The sequence below is a fragment of the Solea senegalensis genome, linkage group LG15 (assembly GCF_019176455.1).
Source record: "Solea senegalensis isolate Sse05_10M linkage group LG15, IFAPA_SoseM_1, whole genome shotgun sequence".
NCBI lineage: Eukaryota > Metazoa > Chordata > Actinopteri > Pleuronectiformes > Soleidae > Solea > Solea senegalensis.
This window is the reverse complement of record NC_058035.1, coordinates 11,925,311-11,951,399: the sequence shown is the minus strand read 5'-3', so window position 1 is coordinate 11,951,399 and position 26,089 is coordinate 11,925,311. Positions and strand designations below refer to the sequence as shown.

At 39.6% G+C, this 26,089-nt stretch overlaps 1 protein-coding gene across 1 annotated transcript; it reads right to left on the bottom strand.

The window, feature by feature from the left end:
• Positions 1–1,353: 1,353 nt before the first annotated feature.
• On the bottom strand, positions 1,354–25,893 carry parga (poly (ADP-ribose) glycohydrolase a). Its single transcript, XM_044046679.1, has 18 exons — positions 25,531–25,893; positions 24,904–24,951; positions 23,810–24,418; positions 23,557–23,689; positions 22,694–22,816; positions 22,505–22,585; positions 22,121–22,195; positions 18,426–18,518; positions 17,040–17,194; positions 13,620–13,699; positions 13,472–13,532; positions 12,851–12,926; positions 10,992–11,139; positions 6,537–6,615; positions 6,285–6,393; positions 5,330–5,435; positions 3,562–3,690; positions 1,354–2,614 (listed from the first exon to the last, which is right to left on the bottom strand). Exons 2-18 carry the CDS (start codon positions 24,930–24,932, stop codon positions 2,433–2,435), a joined length of 2,268 nt encoding a protein of 755 aa, XP_043902614.1. The 5' UTR covers positions 24,933–24,951; positions 25,531–25,893; the 3' UTR covers positions 1,354–2,432.
• Between the last annotated feature and the right edge of the window lie 196 nt (positions 25,894–26,089).

Below are 26,089 nucleotides of genomic sequence, written 5' to 3'. Positions count from 1 at the left end.
TCCATCATTCATACTCACTGGCACAGAAGGAACAGTGTTATCCGTCACGACAAGCGACTGAAACTGAGAGAGGGTTTGTGTGAGGATCAAGCAGAGAAAGTAATGTAGAGCATGGCATTAATCACGGCATCATTATTCATAAACATGTCACAAAATGTCTATTTTACCTATTTAATAACGTGAGCCACAGCATATTAGCAAAGTGTTTATACTTTATGTCCACTTTCTCTGGTGAACCCACAATAATGTGGTGTGTTTCCTGAAAGAGATTTCTTCCTTTTGGTATTTGCATTTACGTTGGGCCTGACCTAAAGAACACAGGGTCAGGCAATTATGAACTGAAATGCCATTTTGCTGTAGTGGTGTTGTCGCCTGACAAAGATGGAGTAAAGACTAGTTGCTTTCTGGCATTTTATTAATAGTGTTCATCGATGAAAAGACCTGAGCCGCTGGGTAACAGAGCTCGCTGTTAAATTACATCCTGTTTAGAATAATTACATCACTATACGGGACAAGAGTGGACCAGGTGTTTGGAACATTTCTGCTGTATGATAAAAGAAACAAGCGATTATTATCCAGCTTCCTGTTCATGCTGGAATTGTTGATGTGTGCTAACGCATCTGAAAGAAAAAAAGACAAAATATGTGAAAACATCATTCACGTTTTTGACTATGATTAATCATTTGTGGGATTTGCTTGACGTAGTCAGTCAATGTCAAGAGTCCAAATACATGTTTGCTTTCACCCAAGAGGAACCAGTAACCTTAAAAAAAAGAAAGTTAATGTTTAGGTGACTCAGGCTCACCGCAGCATCAACAGTCGGGTCTGCCAAAACAAATTGACTGTACACGATGGCCAGAGCTCATTTAGTCGATGCCGGGCTCGGGTACAAAGAGTGAGAGAAGCAGATAATGTGTAATCCACTTACCGCGGCCAAGCCTACACACCATTCATGGAAGTCCACGTCATGAGGCTATTTAGGAAGACTAATTCATCAAATAAAGCATGTTTGGGGGTGGAATTAAATTTTCCGGACAGTCCTTGGTCCACGTGCTGTCAGAAAAATCAATCACATTTCCAAGGATTAAATAATGTATGATTTCATTAAGCGAGGAATTGGTGGTGCCTACGCGCGGTTACAGCGATATTGTATGTCATTTTAAAAAAAGAAAAAAAGGAATTCTCTATGTTGAAGGCACCAGTCCTGCAATAAAATCCATATGTAAGGAAAGTACAGTATAGGGAGAACAATGCTGAATAGTGAACAGTAAAATGTTGGAGCTGTAAGCTATAAAAAGCTTGTCTCCGTTCCTTTGGTTGTAAATCATTAAACCACTCATTTGAGCTGAGAAATACTATTTAGACAGTACATATTTTAATTAAGAAACAATAAAAATTGTACAACCTAAATGAAAACCTAAAGTACAGTACCAAGTTACACATTTACAGCCTTTAATCTCTATATAAATCCATCAAACAGAACCCATTGTCAGTCAGGAAATAATAATAATCATAATATACTACTACTACTACTACTACTAATAATAATAATAATAATCTTTCCAAGTATACAGGTTAAACTAACAAAAATAATACTTTGTGTGAAATCCAGTCTTTATCTGCTTCCCCTTTATTTTTAATGCAGTATCAATACTATGCTTCACAATGAGTGTAAAAACTATGAGAAAATAATTTAGTTACGACCAATGACAACAACAACCCTCTGAGATAATTCTCCTATCAGTGATTATTTTCGTTTGAATCAGTATAAACCTTAAGGACCGCACTGTGTGTTGACCTTTGACATCCTTAGAGGATATAAAAGAGCAGCATATATTTATAGAATATTTGATAAATAAATGTTACTCATGCATAGACTACAGTATGGCATCTCTTCATCTCTCGTGTATTCAAGAACCTCACCACAGTCTGGGTACGGTAAAACCCCCTATTAATAAGACAATTCAACCAAGATAATGTAGCAAACACAATACAAGGCGCGATAACCAGGAAAGATTATCATCTCCTGGATTACCACTGGTGAAACGTGTCCACAAACATGCATATGAGATGACTATTTGGCCATATTTATAGTAAGTATTTAAAAACATAAAAATTCCACGTCACATTGAGCCTAAAGAAAGGCCTAACAGCAACCAGGATTTACTATTGCTATAAGTCTCTGATACGGCTCACCACGTCGAGTGGCGCAATACGAGGCTCCCTTGACACCATCAGTGAGAAAGGCAAAAGTGTGTTTTTATAGGTTGTGTGTGAGACACACAACCTTAAAGGGAGTGTATGTGTGTAAGAGAGACAGGAAAAAGTGACTGTAAGCACAAGACTGAGAGCACATTGAGGTCTTTGAACGTGGAGTCTCTATTACGCAGAAAGACAGGTGAGAGGATGTTAAGGTGCACCTTTCCCCCGTGTTAGTGAAAGTCCGATGTTTCAGGCGACATCCCAGAGTTCTTGGCAGAGTACGAGGCGTCGGCTGACACGGTGGAAGAGACCTTCTCGCAGATAAAACTGTAGAGGCTGACATCGGGTCGAGTTGTGCGGCAGTTCTTACACACCACACTCGAGTACTGGTTCAAAAGCCTGTATAACCGTCCTGAAAAAGACAAGGGGAGAAGGAAGAAACGTGACGGAAGGTAATACAGCATTTGAGAGACGTAGACAGAAACCAACAAATAGGTGTACAGTGAGTGGTTTAACAATCTAATCGATACTTTACTTCTACAAATAACATTAACCATAAACTGCAGAGATACAAGCAGTCAAACAAAGAGTGTCAGAGGGGGAAAATGAAGGAAGGAAAACACACAAAAACAAACCAAAGTGTGTTCGAGTTCGTTTATAAATCAAGCACACACAAACACACACACAAGCCGTGAGCTTTTTCTCTGTAGTTCCACTTTAGGAAATGGATGGCTAGAGGGGAATTTCTCTGAAAGGCTTCAATAAATGTCAGCGAAAGAAAAATGAAAAGACGGGGGAGGGGAGGCGGGGGAGGCTGGGGTCAGTTCAGGCATAATCCACACTGCCGCTCGGGCTGAATGGATGGATTGAGGAGGAGACACGGCCCATAAGGTGGAATAACTTAACATACAGATGCACAGCGGTTTGTTATTGATGAGTACCGTCCCCGTTATGACGCCAACAAGGACAACCTGGGACCTCCATGTGCTGTACTCGTCAAAAGAGGCCCCACAATCTCAACACCACCATTCCTGTTTATTATGTCATCTACACTAGGTCCGGGTCCTACTTTCCAGGTCCGTTAGGGTACACATGACATCTGCGTTGGTTGGTACATGACTCTACGTGATTGTGCATGATTATATTTCAAGTGGGCCATACAAACCAACTGTGTGGCTGTCTCCAGTTATTCCTCCATGTGAGACGGAGGGAAAGCAGCTCGTTCAGCGAGAGATAGACAGACGTTCCTTAACTTAATATGGAGCTGGAACCATGTACTGTACATGCATGCAGAAATGCAAAACAAGGAAAGTATGACCTGAGAAATGTCGCCCAGAAATTTAAAAACTCGAGTCTTACCAACTGTGACCTGTCTCTTGGTGAGGAAAGTGTGCATTTCATGGACGTCTCTCATAAGTTGGGCATCTCCAAATGTGAAATAAGCCACATCTCTCCCTGCCTCTGATGCAGCCATCAACTGAATCAGTGCTGGGGGGGAAAGAGAGAAACAAAAGGCTACAAGGATATTCAGGCAACAACAATAGTGTATTTGCATCATTGGGAAATCATAAATATGTAATTGAACACTGACTGACAACTAACTGATTGGTCAATAACCCAGATAAGATGCAGCTTCTGGCAGAAAGAAACATGAGTGACACAGGCAATTTGTATCAGAAGAGTAAATAATCCACCACTGGTAGCATAACCTCATCAAATACACTCAATCTTTTAGCTCTTGGGAATCGAGTCTTAAGACTTTTAAATATTTAACAGAATGGATATTGATTTCAGATTAATGAACGCCCGAAACAAATCATTTGCAAAAGCTCTGTAATCTTTACGACGACATAACAGCTTAGTCTTATAACGACCACGTCGCAAGTCAGCCCCAAGTCTTTAATGTAAAATACAGCCATCGCCTTCTAAAAATACCAGCAATGCTAATTCCGAGGCTGATGGGCGGAGGCTCCTGGAAGCTAATATCATCCACGGGGACTTTGTCAAGTCCAATGGATCTATTCAAATGTTGTTGGAGGGCAAATTAACACCTTCAGTCCTATAAAAATGTACACACAGAAATACCAGAGTGTAATCTCGAAACAAATCTTTTCACCATTATGATAATTATTTTATTTTTAATAAAACGTAATTATATTTTTGTACATGTGTAAAAAAAAAGAATGATCTTTTTAAGCTTAAAACTCACATTTGTTAATTAAGAAACTTAAATTTAGGTACATTTTATATTATCATGTTATAGATTTTACTACTTTAAACCATTACATTACTTATTTTACTGGAGAGAACAATGGAACAGTTTTTAAAGGTGTCCCAGAAAGTGATATTTTATTTATCTTGTGCACACAAGGTGTCTGAATCCTGCTTATGACATTCAGTGCCTACGAGCTTGAGCAACAATATTTTCCGAAGTAAAAATAAAACTTCCATCAAATTCAGCTGAATTGTTTTAATTGTATGGTAGCTGTGAGTATCCTTATAGACACATGTGAATGTAAAGTAAATAATCTTGTAAGTGTGTGCACAAGATAATAAAATCACACCTTCTGGGACTTTGGGGTCTCCGTACAATACAGTGTGTGGAGATGTGTTTCTCCCAGGCGTCCCAGGATCCAGGTAGTGCACACATAGCAGATACTCCTTGATGTATGAGGATAAACTAAATCAAAGTTAACTGGAAATGTAAGTGGCAAAAAATTTGCAGCATGTTTTACTCAAGGGGACAGTAAGTAGGGCCCTGCTTATGAAGAGTGATGCTGTGTAATCCTGCAGGGACCCGCATCAGCCTGGATTTATGGGGTCCCTTCCCGGTAATCAATCGCCCTTTTAATGGAAAACATAAACGTGTGATGGGTGATCAATAAAGGGAGGGAAGGGACGGTTGAGTGGCACCCAGGAAGAGCTACTAATTGACCAAGGGCTTGAGGAAGACTGTGACTGAGCCATTTACTCCAAGCTGCATGAAAAAGCTGACTGGCCTTCAGCAGGGAGGTTCTATGACTGTGGAAGATCACATCTGCAATGCACTCTAACATTTCAGGGTTTTTTTGTTTCTCCACACAGGCTCTCCTCTTTTCACACTATGGGGATGTACTGTAAAAGATACCTTTTAGTCGCGTATCTCCACCAAAAGCTCCACAGCCCCAGTTGCCTGTGGCCACAGCAGAAAGGTGCTTGCTGTTGGCGTTATTTCTGGAAAATCCGCAGTAAGCCTAGAATGAATGCACAGGGTAGAAGGAGAAGTAAATGTGGGTAAGAAAAAGGAAAAAAAAAAAAAAAGAAACATTTAAAATGTTTTTTCTGATAAGACCCATTACATATAGCATCTAAATATGCAAGATAAATAAGGTGTTTTTTGGGGTCGTGCATTCGTTAAATCAGTCAAAACGTTCTTCCAGTGTCTAGTGTCGTCTGCGTGTCGCCAACAAATTAAGGAGCTTCGTCTGTGCGATGACAGGCTTGCAGCTTTTTTCAGACCAGTTTGACAAAGTATCGAAAAACATACTCCCACCATTTCAAAAAGTTAAGATTGTTTTCATTACCCAGCATTGGCGTCATTCTGGTTTAGAGGTGATTATCCATTTAAAATAATGTAATTGTGCATTCAAATAAAAGGCTGCACACGAGCTGCTGCTAAGATTAAACAATATCAATTCATTTGAATAAAAATAAAGACTGAGTTGATGTTGTTTTTGCTGCACATGCAACAATGTCATGCTGTAAGCATCAGAATCATGAGCAACACAATACTGCATAACATTTTACCTAATCCAGGCTACCACGAAAAGGTGTTGTATAATGTGGTCCAATAATATGTTAGTAGCCCTAAGCTAAATTCAATAGTGTTACAGATCACAGAGCCTTTAATTATATCTTAACAGTTGCTCCCTGACATTTTATCAAAGTTCAATAAAATGAGCTTTTATTCAAAGCGATGTAATTATCTGTCATTTCAACAGGATCCCATCGGTCAACTACTGACAGTGACGTATTTACATTGTTGTTTGGAAAATGTAGAACACTCTGTATCAGCGGTCTGATTCATATCATCTCTCCCTCACCTTGTTGAGCTCTCTGGTCATCTTCTCGGGGAGAAACTGCTCTAAGAAATGCCTGTATTTAAGAGCGTCAATGGCCACAATCTCTGTGCACCGTCTCTGCCACTCGTCCCTGGAAACAAGAGAAATGGGACAGTCTGTGATTTTTTTTCAAGATCGTCCAACCATTCACGCGCAATTCTTTCTGACTTCAAAGGTTTTGGGGTAAGAACAATATCCTGACAATGACCACGTGTGTGAGAGGAAGAAAAATACCTGGGAGTTTCATCCTTGTGGTTGTCCTTCCATTTGTAACTCTCCGCATACCCAGAATATTTACTGTACTGTTCAGTGCCTGTGGAGAAGACAACAAAAATGATACTTAATTGTAGCACATAAAAACCAACAGGAGTTTTACCTAAGGATTAAGGTAAAAGAGGACAGAATATAATACAAAGTACAAATAACATGTTTAAAACAGTGATATACAACCAGCTGACATCAAAACGAAAGAAAAAAGAAAAGATTAAAAAGGTAAATTGAATCTAAAATTAAAAAAGTCCAGACTGCACCAGAGAAATCTCCATCACCTTTGGTTTTTAAATGAGAGTCTTCGGAGTATTATTCAGTATTCAGCCGGTCAGTGGACACAGTGGGCCGAAATCTGTTTCAGCGCCTAATTTTATTTTTATTTTTTTTAAATCTAATTTAGGGCTTTCTATGCTCCACATGTGAGCACACAGTATCAGCTTGCAGTGGATTGCCATAAACAAACAGCATTGATTTAATAAGTAATCCGCTTTGGGGTTTGAAATGAAAAGCTTTCAGCTATAATAAAAGAAATGGTTAGACACAGAGGAAGTTAACCTTGACCTACCTCTGTTTTCAAGAGACTAGTATTTTTAGAACTTGTTGTTTGCTTTTCTAACAACTAACTACCCATCTGGTATGTGCTCACAGGTAGAGCTCAGCAAGGTTTCATCATTTGTCATTATGAATACACCAGCTCAATTCCGAAAATTAGAAGGCTCCATACATTATGCATTAGGTAGGAGGTGGCGGTGGTGGTTACACAGCACTTGAATGAGGAGCAGGAGTTAATATTTGATTGGTTTCACTGTATGCACTGGCAGAAAAAAAATTGTGAACTAAATTCACAATAAATACAGAAACACTCAGCCGTAATCAAATGTCATGCAGTTATTCTTAAAATCATCTTTTTTAAAAGCATAGATGGAATACTTCTACTTCCTTGTAATTCACTTAATTGCGTTTGCAGTCGGGCCAGAGCTGCTGCCGTAACACAAATTTGATTTTTTTAAGCAGACAGAAAAACCTTTTTAATGTCAAAAAATACTTATCGATAATCATTCTGAAAATAGGACATAAACCAATAACGGCAGCTTAACTGGGCAAAGATTTAGTTTTTTGCATAAAGCCTTGGCAAAGTGGACAAAAAGAGCACCTGAATCATCATGAGACATTCAATTCCAGCTAATCATACACAGTTCTCTCTACAGCACTGACAAATCCTAACGTCAAGCAACGGGATACGCCCTCACTCCATTAACAGATGTTTTCTCATCCTCTAGCACCTTGATCCTCTTTAAGTCAGGCAAACGCCCAGGACAACATCCTTGCAAGGGCCTCCATCACTAGATTAACAATGTAGATCACTACTCTCCGATTTGAAAAAAAACTCATGGACCCAAACTGATGTGATGTTCAAGATAAACAAGAAGGCATATGTGAAGAAACCTCTTTACAGAAAGGAAATAGTAAGTAGATAGAAGACGAAACAAAGATGGAAGAGAGAGATGGATATAGAGTCTGGACTCCAAGAGGAAATGCGGATTGCGTGCAAAGAATTTTCAGAAGGCTTTAATGAATCTATGGCGTAAGTGGACCATTCCATTAGTGGAGCAATGACCTTAGTTGGGCTATAAATTCCTTTCTGTCCAAAATGTAATAAAGTTAAGTGGATGGGAGGAAGAGGGTAAGAGGGAGGGAGGCAGAATTATGGGAGGCAGGGAGGAGGTGACTAACCACTGAAGGTGACTTGCAAGAGACGGGGATTTCCAGGAAGACAACACGGCGCCACACAAAACGGATCACACTTGCCTTACCGAGAGAGAAAACATACTACAGGAGACAGAGGTTGTTTTGTTTTTTTTTACAGGTATTACCAGTGTGGGTCAGAGGCTCTCGCACCACACTGACTTTTCATTTCACTACTCTACTCTTCACAATAAGACGATAAGTACAAAAAAAAGTATAGATTTTACCCCATCACTCCACATTCCTTTACTCTTAATGTTTTGTTTGTCAGTATGGCTTTATTTAGGTCAGACTTTTTTTGGACTTTAGGGTAAAAAACATTGATATTTGATTTCTATTTCAGAAACTTCCACATCAAGAACCAAGATCTTATATAAGATCGACACTGGGCTACAAGAGAACAAGTATGACAGATATATCGAGGACAAAGTCCAGACTTCATTGGGGAATAAAATAGATAAAATCAACAACCACTGACAACATGAGAAGCTCTGACTGGCAGACAAGCAAGTGTTACTGGGTAACTGGCCAGCCCAACAGCTAATTTTGTTGCATTTTAAGTATATAAAATTAAATATTTGGCAATGACATATAGTGTGTTAATTTAAATAAACATATTACACACATGCCGCCATGATCTTATTCTCAGTATATTTTTTTATTAGCAGTGAGTGAGGTATAGCTGAGAGAGGGGAAAATGGCAAGATGGTCAGAGGATGATGAGGAGGAGGAGGAGGAAGAGGAGGGCAACTGAGAGGGCAGATAACTTAGACAGGCTGACTGAGGCAGAGTGAGTTGGAGGTTGAAAAATAGAGCAATTCTGCTGGGGAGAAATGAAGGATAACTGGGCAGTCCTAAGTGAATCAATGCAATGGATTTACCTTCGAACCAAATGGAAGGACAGGGGGGGAAAAATGAACGGAGCCCAATAAACACACAGGTCTCAGTAAACGACAGAGAATAACTCAGACATAAAAAAAAGCTTTACTGCATGTTCCATAGATTGTCTGAGGTTCGTATAGGAAAAAGAAAAACTACCAAATGCCAAGCAGTATGAAGGTCTAATACACTACTTGACATAACAGTATCACATTCAGAGGATTCACACCAGAGTAGCACCATATATCTAGACCTAAGGGCTCCATATAGCTGACAACAGTGTTCACTTTGCACTTGAAATCATACAATATTTGCACATTCATAATGGCACAATATGACTACAGCTATAGATACACCCTCGCTCAGACTTACTATATGAAGGAAATGCAGTGCTACTCTGTAAGTATACATCAACAACACCATCAAATGATATACCAGGGCAGAGGAAAACTGCCACTGGCTGTCTGCTGGACAATCCCTACATTCTCTCCGCATCTTGTGGACACCATGCTATGAAAAGTCTTAACTGGGTGAACATCTATAAATAACCGGTCCTGATAAAGCCCATATTGCAAGAATAGACATGGCTGTAGTCGCTGATGAAGCATATTCTCCAAGTGAACGACTTATAGTCTGAACAGGGGAGCCAACCATTAATCAAGCTCATACATATTACTAATTACGGTACATTGTTTTGTTTTTTCAAACACATCAAATTGAATCATAGATGCTTCATTAAAGTACCAAGTTTCATGTTTCATTTTGATGATTTAACACAAAACATAACATAAAAAAAGTCAGTTGACAAACAAGCAACTCATCTGGAAGACTTCAGAGAGGGCTTTGTCGATGTGTAGAAAATAATTTGCGTGGTGAAGAAAACCCCATTTTTACTGCAGTGCAAAGGAAGAATGCTCTCCAAGAAGTAGGTGCTACTGCTAACTGTACTGTTAATAAACATGAATAAACAAAGTTGTATCGTCTGATTAATCCACAATTAACCATCAATAAAATAATGGAAAGATAAATATATGGAGAAAAAAATAAGGGACCAGCTCATGACCTCAAGCCTTAAGCTCATCCGTCAAACATGGAGGTGGTTCTCTTACAGCTTGTGGGTGTATGGCTAGCACAATGACATTTATTGATGACTCGACTGCCGACATAACCAACAGATGAATGCAGAGGCATAAATGAGCAGGCCGTCACGTCAGACTCAACCAGATCATCACAGGACATGTTATCATTCAGCTGTGAACCATACAGCAAATAACACCAGCTTTCCAAGGTGAAGAGGTTGAACAAGCTCAAGTCAATCACCCGATCTCAGCCTGAGCAGCGTTTGACTCAGTGAAGACCATATTATGTCAACTGCAAAGAGTCTCTCACCAAATATTTTGTTAGTGTATCGATCCAATTACAGCCCAGTGCACTACACATTAAAGGGGTAGCTCCGGCATTGTTCTTTCCATATCGATGTAAACCTACTAAAATTAAATTTTCAGTGTCCTGTTATAATTTACATAGTGTATGCTAAAGCCCAGAGCATGAAAAACACACATAAGTGTAACAGTCCAGCAACAGTACTTGAGGACAGTCAACTCTGTGTGTCTGTCTCTTGTAAATGCATTTTCATTCTTGTCCCTCACTTACAGATTCTGTATATCCACATGCAGAATATGTTTGTAAAAATGATCGTTTTATTAAACTTGACTTGTTGTAGTGGTTATTTACTGTATGTCAACTAAAGTCTGGCTGTGGTACAATGCAGATTGTGAGAGAGCGACTACGTACCTGTGATGATGAGGCATTCATTATGTTCCAAAGCTTCGGTAAAGAGACGAGAGACAATGAGTTCAGAGTTGATGAGGAACCTGATTTCTTCCTGGACAAGTCCATGTCCTGTTACACCTCCACCTACAAACCTATTTGCAAAGTCCACCTATGGAAACAAAAAATAATAGTAATATGCGGAGGTGTTATCCACAATGGTACCATCCCTCCCAGCTTTCATTATCAGTCAAATAAAATGAGACCAGTTTAATTGACTCAGCATAAATAAGTCACAATTTAATTGGCTTTACCATTAATTCACAACAAAGTACATTTGGATAAACCGATGTTAAATATTGCCTTTTGTCCTGAAGTTTAGCTGCTGCCACTCCCGGGATTTAACAAAATGACACTGATAGCGCCTCCCTATTATCTATCGCTGACTATTGTCATTTAAAACAGATCCATTTCCCACTTGTTGAAGTGATGGTTAATAAATAAATGGCATTCCCTAAGGGGGCTCAATATTCATTGTTATCCAGAGACACAAGTGACACAAACTTTCTTCTGAAACAAGCATTTGTCATTCTTATGTCTTGAGAGTTACGTTTTAAAGCCTTACATCCTGGGATCACAGTAATCTAGCTGTGGAATAAAAAGCGCTCCATAAAGCATACTTGGTGAGGGGTATAAATATAATATCCCTATCAGTGTTTGCTCTTCACATACAGGATGACAAACACAGCGGGACACGATGACGAGACACGTTCACAACAGCAGGAGAATCTCCAGAGGATTCAGACCATCCATTCATCAGCATCCATTCCCTCAGTGAGGATCCTCTGGAGTTCCTGCTGCTGCGTTCTCATATAAGCGCACCTGGATATTAACCAAAAGTTATACTAGGGATGAGGCAGGAGAATCTTTGACACCATTAGACCATTTACTGACATTTTACTTCCTTGTTGGCTTCCTCCAGCAAGGGGGGGGAAGACTACTTCCACTTTTTACTGTCTCTGGTTTTCAATACAGGAAATCTTTTTGTTATGCAAGTGCACGCCCTGTTTTGTGGCACGGATCAGAGGAGAGTCCATTTAGTTACAAAAGCTGCTATTTAAACCGCCTGTCAGAAGTGAGGGTTCAGCTCACTGGCCCACAGCTACGTCAGTCTGTGTGACAGTAAACGTGTTTGTATGTGCATGTGTATGTTTTTCAAACTAGTCCCTCGACTCCACGCCTTCGCCACTGCCTCACCCCTAATCTCACCCCCTTCACCCTTCACTCTCACCCTCCTGACAGAATGACAGCTTGCTCTGCTCCCTATTGAAACTCAGCACTTTGACAGTGCCCAGCCTGGTGAGGTAGCCATCAATCTGCCTGCAGGACTCCTGGCCCACTGGGTTGCCGCAGAGAGATACGGCTCACCCTCTTCCATCTTTTTCCTCCAAGCACCTCCTTCCCCTTCCCCCAACCCCAGAGTCCTGTCCTCCACCCTTTCCTCTCTCAGCAACTCAAGTGTATACCCCAGCTGTCAACCAGGAAAAAAGCCCAATCTACCCCACAACATTGAGGGGTAGATGGTGCTTAGGAGATGGAGTGAATACATTCAGAGTATTTACTTTTGAAAGCCAGAGAGAAGAAATAGTGAACGTCCGATTTTTTTATCAGGTTTTACCACAAAGTCAAAATGCAAAAAGGCAATGACGCAACAAATGTGACACTTTTAAAAGCCAACATGCTGGCTAATTAGTTGGTGGCACCTCAGTGAAAAAAGGCTTTTACAGTGATTGCAGGGGACCTGACACATGCTGATTTTTACAACGTTAGTTTGAAACACTAGTTCCAATTTGGCATTTGAACAATAGTAAAATAATACGTACCTGCAACATCCCGTATCCATTATCTTCAATCGTCCCCTCACAAGTGATATGTAGTCGTGTCAGCTGAGTCTGACAGCTTAACAAAAACAGAGTGTAAAGCTTTCAGTTATTGCTGCCAAGTAACAGGTTTTTGGAGAAAGATCTCCCCTGCACACACGTTCAAAAACAGGATATTCAGCAGAGTGTGAACTCTACAGTAATAAAAAAATTTAAGAGGGTAAAAAAAAATTGCTCTCTCTCCTACATGAGGTTCCAGTGAATTTACTTTTTTAGTTTAGAAATTGCTGTTATGAATGAACACAAAGGAATCAAGAAACTAATTACACATATTATTCAGTAAGAATATATCTCACTTAAGTGAAGAAATATTTATTACAGCCAGAGATCATTCAGTCTCCTTAGATACATTCACCACATTGAAATTCATATTTTTTCAAATTGGAAGGGGTTTGTTTTCAAATGTGATGTGAATACTTGCAGCTGCATACATACATAGCATCATATAATATTTGGCTTTAACGTGTTTAAATTACTGTGTGTTTACTTTGTACACCAATTGTTTTAACTCAGCCATTAATTGAGCTATTATATTCAGAATGTAGCAGAGGAGAAGAATATTACCTTTCCCAGTTTGGTGGATTGTTCAATGTTTGTCTTGTGAATGTAACAAGACCCTTTGGCCCTTAAAAATTAAAGAAGCACATAATCAAGAATCATAATCAACGAAGAAATATTAGCAATTGCTGCAATGTAGTTTTTAATTACTTACTGCTCTGTGTAACTCTCCTGAAGTAAGACAGCAGCGTTTTCAATTTCTCAATTTTTCTCGGAGATGAACCTTCAAATAACCTAAAACAGGAAGCAAAAGAAAACATGAAACACAATTTTGTAAGATGTATGTTTATATTATGATGCTTACAGTGCCACGTGAACGAAAATGTTAACATGTGAAAGAAAAGAAAACATCTTTTGCTTCAGACATAATTTGTTTCACTGCAGCAGCACTCATGTTTCACTCAGGGTCATTATCTATAGCTCATTGCACAACCATGCTATGGCATGTGACGAGTTAGGTCAAGCTTTCAAAGTGCCACAGCGTCTCCTATATCTATCTCCATTCTCCATACAATGGTACTGCCCGTGGCTCTGATTCAGCACCTCAACTTTACCGTAAAATCTAGGATGGTGGGAGGGGGGAAGAGAGAGAGATGGAGAGAGCATTAGATGGACAGCTTAAATCGCCTCATACTGGTACTCTTTCCATTAATAGCAACCTAAGCTAATGACTAATCACAGGTCAGCATCCGTCTTCCCATCCTACAGCTTTTTTTGCCTAGACCGGTAAGAAAATAAAACAAGGGGGGATAAACGTAATGGAAAAAAGCAATGCACTAAAAGCCTTGAAGTGAAGGAAAATCTGATTTATGAAAGACAATTACCGACATGTCAAATATGGGAGATTTCCAGTGTCGCCTGAAATCACACTTGACAGAAGTGCAACTAATTAAGACGGATTAAGTTACCAAACACTGCACCATTATTTATTTTTCCAAGCGCAGTCACATTAATTATTGGTTCTTCTTATTCACTATAACTTCATCTACTGAAAGTCCACCAGGGGAAAAGTTTTCCGACAGTTTCACTGTTCAATTGAAGTTATTATCTTCTAAATTAGATATGCCATCACAGGACTGGTCACTCAATGTCCAAACAAAAAAAAGAGCATTTGTTTCTTAATAATGAGCTTTCATTGCGGACTAAATTTGTCCAATGGCTTTCCAATGTCATTTCACTCTCAAGGAGAGACGCACACAAGCTGAAGAGATGAGTCTTCTGCCTTTTCCTCCCCCTTAAATCTATTCATCACTTAACGGAGGACAAACCTTGACAGTTCTGCCAAAACAGCAATCAGCAAATTGCTTGCTGCTTTCCTCGTCCAAGACAGACCGCTACTGTAACCAATAAGCAAAGTGACGGACACTCCCTCAATTAAGGGGGGAGGCAGGGGTGCAATAATGATCCTGGGCACATTTTAGACTGGACTGTTGTCTTGTCTCATCTTCTCACAAATGCCAAGATTTCTTTTTCCCCCTTCTCTTGCTTTCTACATTTTGCTGTAGGCAGACATGCTGATAGCTAAGGTGGGTCCAAGTCCCTGCAACCAAGTGCTGGCATGGCTCTGAAACAGACAGGCCTGCAAATACAATCAATACTTACATTATTACAGAGGCATCTCCACTCAGCCTGCCACTAAGGTTTGACGTGGAGGAAGATATCATGTACACAGATGACCGATTGTAAGAGTACGATTACGGGTCAGATAAAAATGTGGGAGTTAAAGGAGGGAGCGTGGACCAAATCACAGATAATCAGTATGACTGGGATTCACAAAATAATACCGTTCAACCCTCAGAAGGAAGAACAGAAGAGCAGATGGTAGACTCTGAATACCACTTAGATTCTATGCAAATTGCAGGGAATATCAATTTTATATAGCTCTAAATCTAGCCTTCATGTTCTGTCCAGTGGAATCTCAAAATAAGGTATTTTTCAAACCGACACTGGAAGTCATTACACATATCACTAAGGGGGAGACAATGTCTTGTGAAAGAAAGGGAGGGAAACTGAGTGGAGGTGAAATATGAACTATGCTTTGTGAACAGTAACAACAGTACTGTTAACAAAATCTCATTATATCGCCGTTACTAATCCCGAATCAACCATAGTTGCCAGCAGTGTCGACTGACAGTACATGAAGATGTTAATGTAAAAAGAAATTCAACTGGACACGGCCTCCTGAAATTCAAATTAGACAACAAGTTTACCCCTCATTATCAAAGACATAATCCAGAACACAGACAGCCCAAGTGTAACAAGCACTCACACTCTGCTGCTGTCTGCATACAAAGAGCAGAAACTGTTGTACCTTACAGCCACTGATCTAATAAACATAGTCCAGACTGCATTCATGAGTCACTTTCCTCTTTCATAAGTGAAGTCATACCTCAAGAGAAGCCAAAGAGATATATAAGAAGGTAGTTCAAATAGTTATCTGCCTCATCCAAAAACAAACGGCGTAACTCTGACTTTGGGGCATAAATGTACTCTATAAAGCCTTATATTAATAAAATCCACACAAACTCAAACGTTTGTTGTCATTTTTTTTGAAGCCGGCACTGGCAGAAGCAGCCAAACGTGGCCTTGAGTTTTTTACCCCATGCACCGCACTTACCCAACCTGCCACTGTCTGACGTCCATGTCTTTCCCAAACAAAAATTCCACTTGTGTAGTTGCCATTTTTTATTTTAAGTCATGATGACGTCATCTTGCTGTAAATAAGTATCCGGAGGATAAAGATGTGACCTTCTTTTTCGAAGGGATAGTGAAGCTTGAACATTGGTTGGCCACGTAAAGGACATTATATTCATCTTTACTTCTCCTGTGAAGTTTTCTAGGTGAGGCTGAGAACATTTTGAGGCACGCCATAAGACCAATAAACACTTTATAGAACTCGGTCAAAGCTATTTGTTTCCATTAGCCATTCAAGGGTTTCTCAACAGACCACTGGGTCCGTGTGGGCAGAACCAGAGAACCTCAATTTACCACTCCTACTCTGAATCCCCCTACCAGAAACAATGTAGCTCAATGTTGTTCTCTGCCAACAGTCCAGTATGAAAAATGTATAAATATTCTCGATTACAAACGACAAACAAGACACCTCAAACTGTGATTCTCTTTAAATGGTCAGATCCAATCCCAGTCCATGCAAGTATAAATATTTGTTAGGGGTTTTCAAGGCAGTAGTGCACCCTTATGGAAATCTGCTTACTTTTCTCTGAATGGTAGAGTCAATCAATCAAAATTTGACCACATTGTGCAAGATAATATGAATGTGTATCGCGCCCAATTACTGTTGAACACATTAGGAGAAAAGCTGAACAGGTTTTAATTTAAGAAAAAAGAACTGGTCAGCAGGTTCCACAGTCATTTAGGATGAGAAAAATATTGACACAACTGAAAACAATCATACTCGTGTCATAGTAACGACTTAAAAAATGGAATTAAGGGGTAAATCTAATTTTGTGAATAAAACACAAACAAGAATTGCTCAAATAATTAGAGAGCTACTAATCAGTGCTTTGTGTGTGTGTCTCCCTCGCTCTACACAGGGGATGGTGTGCCATTTTACCTGTAAAAATTGATCTCAGGATAATTACAGTACTCCGACTTGCGGGAGTTGCGTCGGGGGAATGTGCAGAAGAAGGCGTTGGCCAGAAGACAGGCTATTTGATCCTGAGACAGAGTGAGGGAATGGTTCATCCTTGACTTCAGCAGGGGGATTGGCTGGAAAAAAACAGAGGGGAAAAAAATAAATAAGACTGTAATAACAAAAAAAACATATAAAAGACAGAACAGAATAAAGGCGTAGTGTCAGAGAAAATAAGAAACATCAGAGGCAGCCGGGGTCAGACAGACACCAGGACAGATGCTGATGAAATATACAAGGTTATGTGGGTGTGATACTGTAGGTCTAATGGTGGTAGATAATTAGTTTAGCAATCTAACAAGCAGGAGAGACAAGAGGGGTTCCATTAGGTAAATGGGTGGTAGTAATTAAGGTACTGGTTTTCTTGCTCTCCTGCAGGTTTGTTCAGTCAGACACACCAGGCCCATCTATCTTCACTGATTAGGGCTAAAGAGCCTCCCAAGGCTGCCCAGTTAGCAGATCAATACCAGCGCCAACAACATACACATAAACATTAGCCTTCACGCTTAATTCTGCAAAACAAAGCAGAGAGTCAGAAAGCTTCATTATCCAACCACAAAAAATTAATCTGAGGTGAAATCTGGACCAAAACCCCTTCACTATAAGTTAAGTGTTTTGAAGATGTGCCTGTGGATTCTGTCTCCAGCAACAACTACAGGGATTTTCCTTTAACGTATGTCGTGGGAGCTGAATTAACGTTAGACTCAGAAATAGATAAGTGAATTACAGAAAAAACAATCTGAGAGCTCTTGCTGTGCTATGAGCACAGATGAGCGGGAACAAAAATGAAGACAAATGGCACTGACATTCAAAAAAATGATGTGAAATATGGATCAGCTCCATTTACTGTGAATAAAAGGGGGGACCTCTCAAGTTGGTTGATATTAGAGCTTGTGTCACAAACTATACAGCTCAGAGGAGGAATGGCTGACGTGGAAGTCCAAAGGAACAGAGTGAAATTTTAAAATTCATCCGTTCAACCAGTTCTAGCTTCGTGGAACTGGTTAGGTGCTCAAGCATAACACATCCACTGGTTGACAGGACATGAGCCTGACCTCTCCTCATTTAGTCCTCTTTTATAATGAAGCAGGTCTTGGTGTGGACCAGAAAAGGGGGAGCATTCATTATTGACCAGTTGTAAGTCATGAGCTGATCCTGTACAACACGTACAGCAAAGAGAGGCACATGCTTCCTACTATGTACCTTATTAGCAGTGAATCCTTTTCTCAATCACACAACTCATGCAAGTCTTGTCAATATAAGAGTGTGTACATAAAGTATTTAAATAAAACATTGCATTACACTTACCATAGTGCAAAGATGAGGAGCACTGAGTGCCAGGTCAACCATAGCAGGTAAAATGACCTCAAACAGGTGTTGCACCTCGCAGTGCTCGAGATACTGGAGAGAAGGGGGGGGGACACACACACAGAGGAAATAAAACAAAGGCAGATCTATTGTTAAATGGGATTGTCTGCCTAGTCAGGCGGGCATTTACTTAGAGCCAGCACCGAGAGTGATTGATGAGCTGAAGTGACATACTGGCTTCAAATACCACTCCTTTCAATTTATTTTGTCCAACCAAAATGTTAAGTAAAATGTCAATTCCACAAAAACGGTATTCATGGTAATTACTAGTTTGGTTAAAGGTCTATTGTGTAACATTTAGAGTGTATGTTTATACATCTATCGCTGTACAATTGCTTTTTGGTTTTTTTTGTAGCCTTAGAATAAGCCATTTAAATGTATTTGAGGCAAGGGCCTTGCTTTCCATCCAGAGACCTCCACCTTGCATCACCACGTTTCAACAAGCGGCCCAGACAAACAAACCAGTCAGAGGGTGTGTATTTAAAGCCAACATTTACTGTGAAATCAAAGGCCACTATAGTTTCCTGACAGAATTCAGAGAGGGAGGAGTGAGTTGAATGAGTCACACCATTATATTGTACTGATTCTTACACACTAGACCTTTAAATAAATAAATCTTTCACATTTACAATCAACAATTTGGTATTTTTTTATTATTATTCATATTTGCTGGTCTCAGTCAGTGCTATTTAATAAAAATACAAAAATAAACATACTATTATCACTTATCAATGGCTATCATGCCATCATAATCAACAGTTTTCATGGTGTTTTACAGACTTGTGTCAACTACGACATGAAATGAAACGTGAAAAGCCCGAAATAAATTTTATCTGCAATCATTTCTTTAAGGGTTTGTTCTTGTCTTGATAAAACAAGAAAGAGAAAAGCCTTGAAATACATAAGGTGGAAATACTACTTGATGAAAAGTTGCAATATCCATTTATGGGTGAGTCAGAGGTCATAACCCAATTCCTACAACCAATATCTAATGAAGGTTCTCTCATATACGACAGGAAACCTCAGTGTCAGTGAAGGCAACAGAGGTTTGTTGTAGTTATTGGGAGATCTCCCACCCCTCGGGTATCAATAATCTCCACGCAATCATCACAGCAGTGCCACTCACTACACAGAACTTGTTTCAGAGGAAACTACCATCAATCTACGAGTGAGCGAGCCATGGCCGAGACAGCCATACTTCAACCTTTAGCTTACCTCAGCATCCATCTGCAATCCCCTATAAAATAAACACCGTTACTCCATCATAGACCCAGATTTACAATGCAATCACTTATGACTATATTGGCTTCGAACGTCACTGTCATCAATCACTTGCCTTATTCTATCAAGGTAAGCTGAGGGGGCTTGTGCTGATTAAATGGACCCTCTGGCGCAAATGCAAATGACCAATTGTGGACAGAGTAGCAGGGTGGCCTGATTTTCAACAGAACATCTTTGGTGGGTGATTGGGTTGGGGTGCATTTATATGGCTGCAGAGCAGGTCTGACTAAAAGCTGTCAGAAGTAATGAGATGGCAGACATCATAAAACACTCCTGTGGGACTAATAGATGGTGGTTGGTGATGCAGCAGGATGAGGGGGGAAAGATGATCCCCACACACTTTCCACAGCAACAGTGGACGGCTACAACAGTAACACAGATTTGACTGCACTAACAAACGATACCATTCAAATGAATACCTAGAGTAGAATGAGTTGAAGGATGACGAGATTCAATTCTGATCTTCAGCCATTCTTTTTTTTCAGTTTCTTCTTTTATTTCCTGGCAGCTCAATATAAAAGGTCCAATGTGCCACATTTAGAATGGTTTATTGGAAGACATTGATAATAATACCCAATTTTTTTTTTTTTACCTGTAAAACTGTATAATTACTTAAAACTGCTTTTAGAATAAGCTTTTTTAAGTACTGGTACTGTTTTATGGTGGATAAATTGGTAGAAAATGTATGGATAAATTAATTAAAGTGAGTGGAACCAAGTACATCTTCTTGCTAGTGAACATTGGTGTACTACAGGAAAATCATGTGGTTTTATTCCTGGACAGCTTTCCTGCTCTGCTCAGCCTGTAGACATTTATCTGAAAGTGTCATAGTGACAGTTTCAATTGGCAGGGGACAAACACTAAGACAATTTACAGACAAGCCCTAATTTGAATAACCGTCCCTCCCCCGGTGGCTATTACATATTAAGCCGTGTGTCAATCACTAATCCAGGGGCAATGCACCTCTTGACAGTTACCCCAGTGCTTCTCCAATGTTGCTCCAGATTTAATTAGGTGTTCTTGGCCTAGGATTCAAACTCACCATAAACTGAAGCAAATGAGGAGATAAAGCCAAACAAAAAAAAAGGGCGGGGGGGACAATCCAGATTATCATTTTCAAATCAATTTGGACTAACCACCAGGGAACACCTGAACATGGATCTGTGTGTGAAAGACAAATCACTGTGGGTGACGTATGTCATCCAATGAATGACAGCTGTTAATAATTTGTCAAGTTATTTCTCATAGTGATGGAAATAACAGAAAAGAGTAGCGTGTGCTATATACATCATGGTCGCAATGGTCACAAGTTCGATTCCACCCCTCGCTGACTGTATTCAGTTCCATTGTAAGTCGCTTTGGATAAAAGCGTCTGCTAAATGACATGTAATGTAATGTGTTCATATTCAAGCACCACCATACCTTGCTAAACGCATCAACAAAGAAATCATTTTTTAAAAATGGGGTAAATACTGTACTCAGGGAAGTTAATGATTAGTTAGAGCTGCTGACGCAATAGATTCGTAGAAAAGCAACTTTGTAACTGGCCAAGCATTCTGGCAGAATTTAATGGGTCATTTTAATTAAACGATTAAGCTTTAAAAAGACTTGGACAGCTATTGATCTGCCAAGCTCTCTGCATTACTCTGAGAAATTATGGAGGGGGGAGGGCAATTTTTTAATAGTCTGAATTTAGCTGAGTAATCACTTATGAGGAAGGACATACATCATATTTCAGAAAAATCAAAAGCTACTGGAATGTAAGTGGTCCATTAGAAAATTGCTTTTGTTTCTAATGAATTTAACCAACAGGTCGATTTACATGCAAAGCTTATGATAATAAACCACTTTATAAACACACAAAACCAAATTATGCTCCATGCTCAATTTGACTTGCTATCTATGGATGGTAATAGTCTGTATGTACACAGTAGATAGGCAGCACTTAAGAGAAAGAAAGAGAGACAGACAGACGGGGGAGAGAGAAATAGAAAAAAAGGAGAAAGAAACAAAGCAAAAAAGCAAGAAATAAAGAAAAATTCCCCTGCTTCACCTGCAGCAGCTGCTGCCGTCATGCTCTGTGCTCATCAGTCTTAACTGTATGATGCTCCTGTGAGACTTCCAGGTAATGGGAAGAGACGGAGCACACTGATGGGCTTATAGCCAAACAGAGGAGAGCAGACTACACTGACTAAAACAACTCCACCTTCATCCTTCAATCAGGTAACACAATGAAGACATAGTTAATTATGTTGAGTTGAACAAACACTGCAAGTTACTACGGGGGCTGACTTTTATAGTTGTGACACACAAATCTCTGCATTTTGTCCAAGCTCACATTTTAGTTAACGTACCTCTGTGCAAAGAAGGTTCAGGGCAGTGAAGTCCCACTTCTTTGCATGTGTAGTGTTGTACCTCAATATTGCATCCTGCAGAGGACAAATAAAAACAGTTTTGTCATTTTGAAAATCCTAATTCTGACTAAAATAAAAAGGTATGGTTGCAGATTTACACTATACTTATGCCCAAAGACATTGTACAATATGTAGGATTTAAAGTATTCTCTTAGTGTATGGTGGTAGTTAATGCAAACACTGTCACCATGTGGCTATTTGTGGAATGACATGTGTACATTTAAAAGTGCTGCAAATGGAATGGATAAAGGTTTATCTTAGTGAAGAAAATTTGTTTTAGCTGTATTTGGAGTGGACCATGGCAGCCAAGCAAAGTTGTCTTACCCTCACATCCAGAGAACTTTTGAACCCTCTCTGCAAGGCAGTGTGGATCAGATCCCAACGACTCTGGACACCACCTCCATCCTGTATTACAATTCACACATAACTCTTATTGGAACGTTTCTGAAGTAACTAACCTTGTTGTAATGCATTAATATGGTTGTAAGAACGGTTGTGAAACTGCACGTTTACCTCAGTCTCCATAGGAAACAGGTTCTTCTCAGAGCAGGGCATCTTCACCGACACATCATCCCATGCATCTTTGAACTTGGTAGGGTATGGGACAGGAACCTCTCCCTCTCTGAGGAGATCTGTCTGTAACAAAAAGCAACATAGGAGCAGAAACTAAATGTCTATTCAGATTACTGTTCTTTATTTTATAGTGACGATTGACAGTCCTGTTCTGCCCTGGATTATCAAAACATTATTTCTACAAAAAACCCTGTGAAAATTAGAACATGGTAATATGGTGGATATTACCAATGCAGAACATAAAAGTACAATACAAGACATTGCTAAATAGGATTAATAGCTTATTTTTACAAGACAAACCTTTGTGAAACCAAACTAAACATAGGAGGTGGTAGGACAAGTCCAGCAGGGGTAAAAATGACTGTTGACAGTTAAATCAAATAGTAGCTACACACCAGTACTAACACTGCTCCTGTGGGACGAGCAGTCTGATTGGAGCTTTACTGACAAGAGTCCCCGGGGGGAGCAGGGAGGATGACTTCACCCTGCCCAGTGCTGTCTCCCACTTCAACATTCACACTGTTAGTATTTAAACTATGTTTTTACACTCCCTTCACCACATTTTTTTTTATTTTATTTTACCTTAATTAAAACAGTTTTGTCTGTCACACACCCACAATTGAGACTTTCATTTTCAATTATTTTAACACCACAGATCTGCTAGATTTCTACTTTTTAACAGATCTAACCCAGTGACTAGATGCAGAGTCTTGTTGGCCTCTTCAAAATAAATTCAAATCCCATCTTTTATGACTTCACTATCCCCCCCTTTACACACACACAAAATGAGGCAGTTGACTCACCCTGACTGTGACAGTGTGGTTAGGCATTGCTTTCAGGTGAGATAATGGAGGGGCACACTGGGGCATTCTGTTCAGCTCATCTATGGGGGTCCCAAACCATCTTTTGTCCATGCTTTGCAATGTGGATGAAATACTGTTAAGGAAAAAATGCAAAGGACAAACCGAGTACATCATTACAGGTCACACTGAGCATTCTGGAGGTAGCAAACAACAGAATGTGGTAAAAAGGTGAGTAAAGATATTCCCATGATACCTTATATTAGATGAGCTACTGCACTCTGCTTCCTCAGTCCCCATGGAAACCATATGAGTCCTTTCTTTGGCTGAATATCCAGAGTCAGAGTCGTAGACAAACGACTGTGATTCTTCTACCTGAGCCTTTGCTATTCTAGAGTCCTCTGCACAAGCACTGTCACCATGATCCTTACTGTTGATGAGCACGGTTTTACAGATGGGACTCTCCGGACTCAGCATCTCAACATCGTTGGGTGTGTCAACACCCTTTTTGGGACTATTACTAAGACAGAGGGTGAGTCTGGGATTTGTAGAGTGTACATCTACACAGGTTGTTTTCACAGGATGGGGGCCAGGTGAACTGGGTCTCTTGGATTTCTGTCCATTAGAACACTGTGTATGAGCCACGTTAGATCTACTGCCAGAGAAGCCACATGCATCCAGCTGTCCTGAAGACCCACAGTCCATTAAATTCTGAGATGCTACTTCATCTTGTGTGTTCTCTGATGTCTTACTGATGTCATTAGTAGTGTCATACTTTTGTTGTCCACAAAATGGCTCTTCTTTTTCATCCGTTACATTTGTTTGTGGAACATCATTCGTCTCTGACTTGAGCTCACCAATGACACTGCAGTGGAAAAGAGAGAAACAATAAAATGAAAGGAGGGTTTGAGAGGCTATGTTCAGAATGTAGGAAAATCAGATTTTATTTTCTCCAATGAGATGCTTTAAGGCAGACTGTCCACACTGTTGCAAATGATCAAATTGGGAATGGTTGAGCTATTTTGGTAAACACAAAGGCATATTTCCAATTTAACTTTATTTGTAATGCACTTTAAAACAACCAGTGCTGTCACAAAGAATGCATAAAAGACACAATATATAAAAGACATAAAAGCTCACAAGGCCACCAAGACTTGTAATTGAGGGTATTCAGACTGAGCCACCCCTGTAGAAATCTTTTTTTTTTAAATCGTGTTTCAAATCACTTCCAAACCTGGTTTGAATACAAGATTTTATTTACTTTGTTCTCCCTGTGGTTACTACATATATAACATTTTTATTACATAATGATCATTCGAAATGGCTTGTGCACACGCACAACTGGCTTACCTTCTTTGAGAATCCATAATTTCATCCATCTTGAGGGAGTCAAAGAAGCTGATTGAAAGAAATAAACAATCTATAATGAAAAACTACGGAAATTATGATATGCCCAGTGATTTATGGTGCGCACACAATGTTATTTATAAACCCCAATCCAAAGTTCTGTTTAAATGTATGTTTTTCGTACTTAGTTTGCTCAACACTCATGGTGTTTTTTGGGGGGTCGCTGTGCACAGACGCGTCGGTTTTCATTTCATTCTTTTAGGTATTGCATTATTTTCCGCACAATCAAACACATATGTGCGTATCGTAAAGACAATATGCTGACAATAGGCTTCAGACAATAATACAACAATTTAATAATAACAATATGAGCTAACTGGCTAACCAGCTAACTTTGCCTTCCTTGGTACAAATTGTTACGTTTGGCCAGTGTTGCTGGCAAAAAAAGAGTATCCTTTGCATTAGCATAGCTTACAACCTTCATTCGAACGTGTAGGTCCAACAAAAACAAGTTAGCTTAAGCTAACTAAGCTTTGACTTGCTTACGTTAGCCGCTAGCTTTGGTTGACAGCCTGATCAAGCTAGCAAGTGCTATCTTGATCGTTTAAAAAATAAATGAAGACGACTTACATGCATGACCCTCTCTGTGTAAAGTATCTGAGTTGGATGCGTTACATCATTATATATTGATTAATTTATTTTTTTTAATGCAACCATCTTTTCCCGGTCCACATAAATGTTGTCCGGTGACTGTTTCAGCTTCACGTCGCTGTTGCAGCTGTGTCGCCTTGACGGCAGGAGAATACCGACCAATCAAAACGTACTTATTGAAAAATGGGGCGGGCTCTCGAGTTTGTATCCCAGCAACCGCGGTAAAAGTCCTAAAACGCTCTCTACTGTCGCGCAATCCTTGAAACGAAATGACAGATATATTTGTTTTGGAAACATAGTAGTATGGATAAAGCCATATAAGCAGCTGATATGCAAGGATTCACTCTTCTTTTAGAAAGACTACCTGTATTTTTCTTTTCTGTGTCATCTGTGTCATACGGAATGATTGATTATTGATTGATTGATTGATCATAAGTACCTGCCCCCCAGTAACTCTATTATACACTTAAAAAGTAGAAAAGAGAGAAGTGACATGAACTAGTTTACCTTATATTCTATTGCAGTAAACATTGCATTT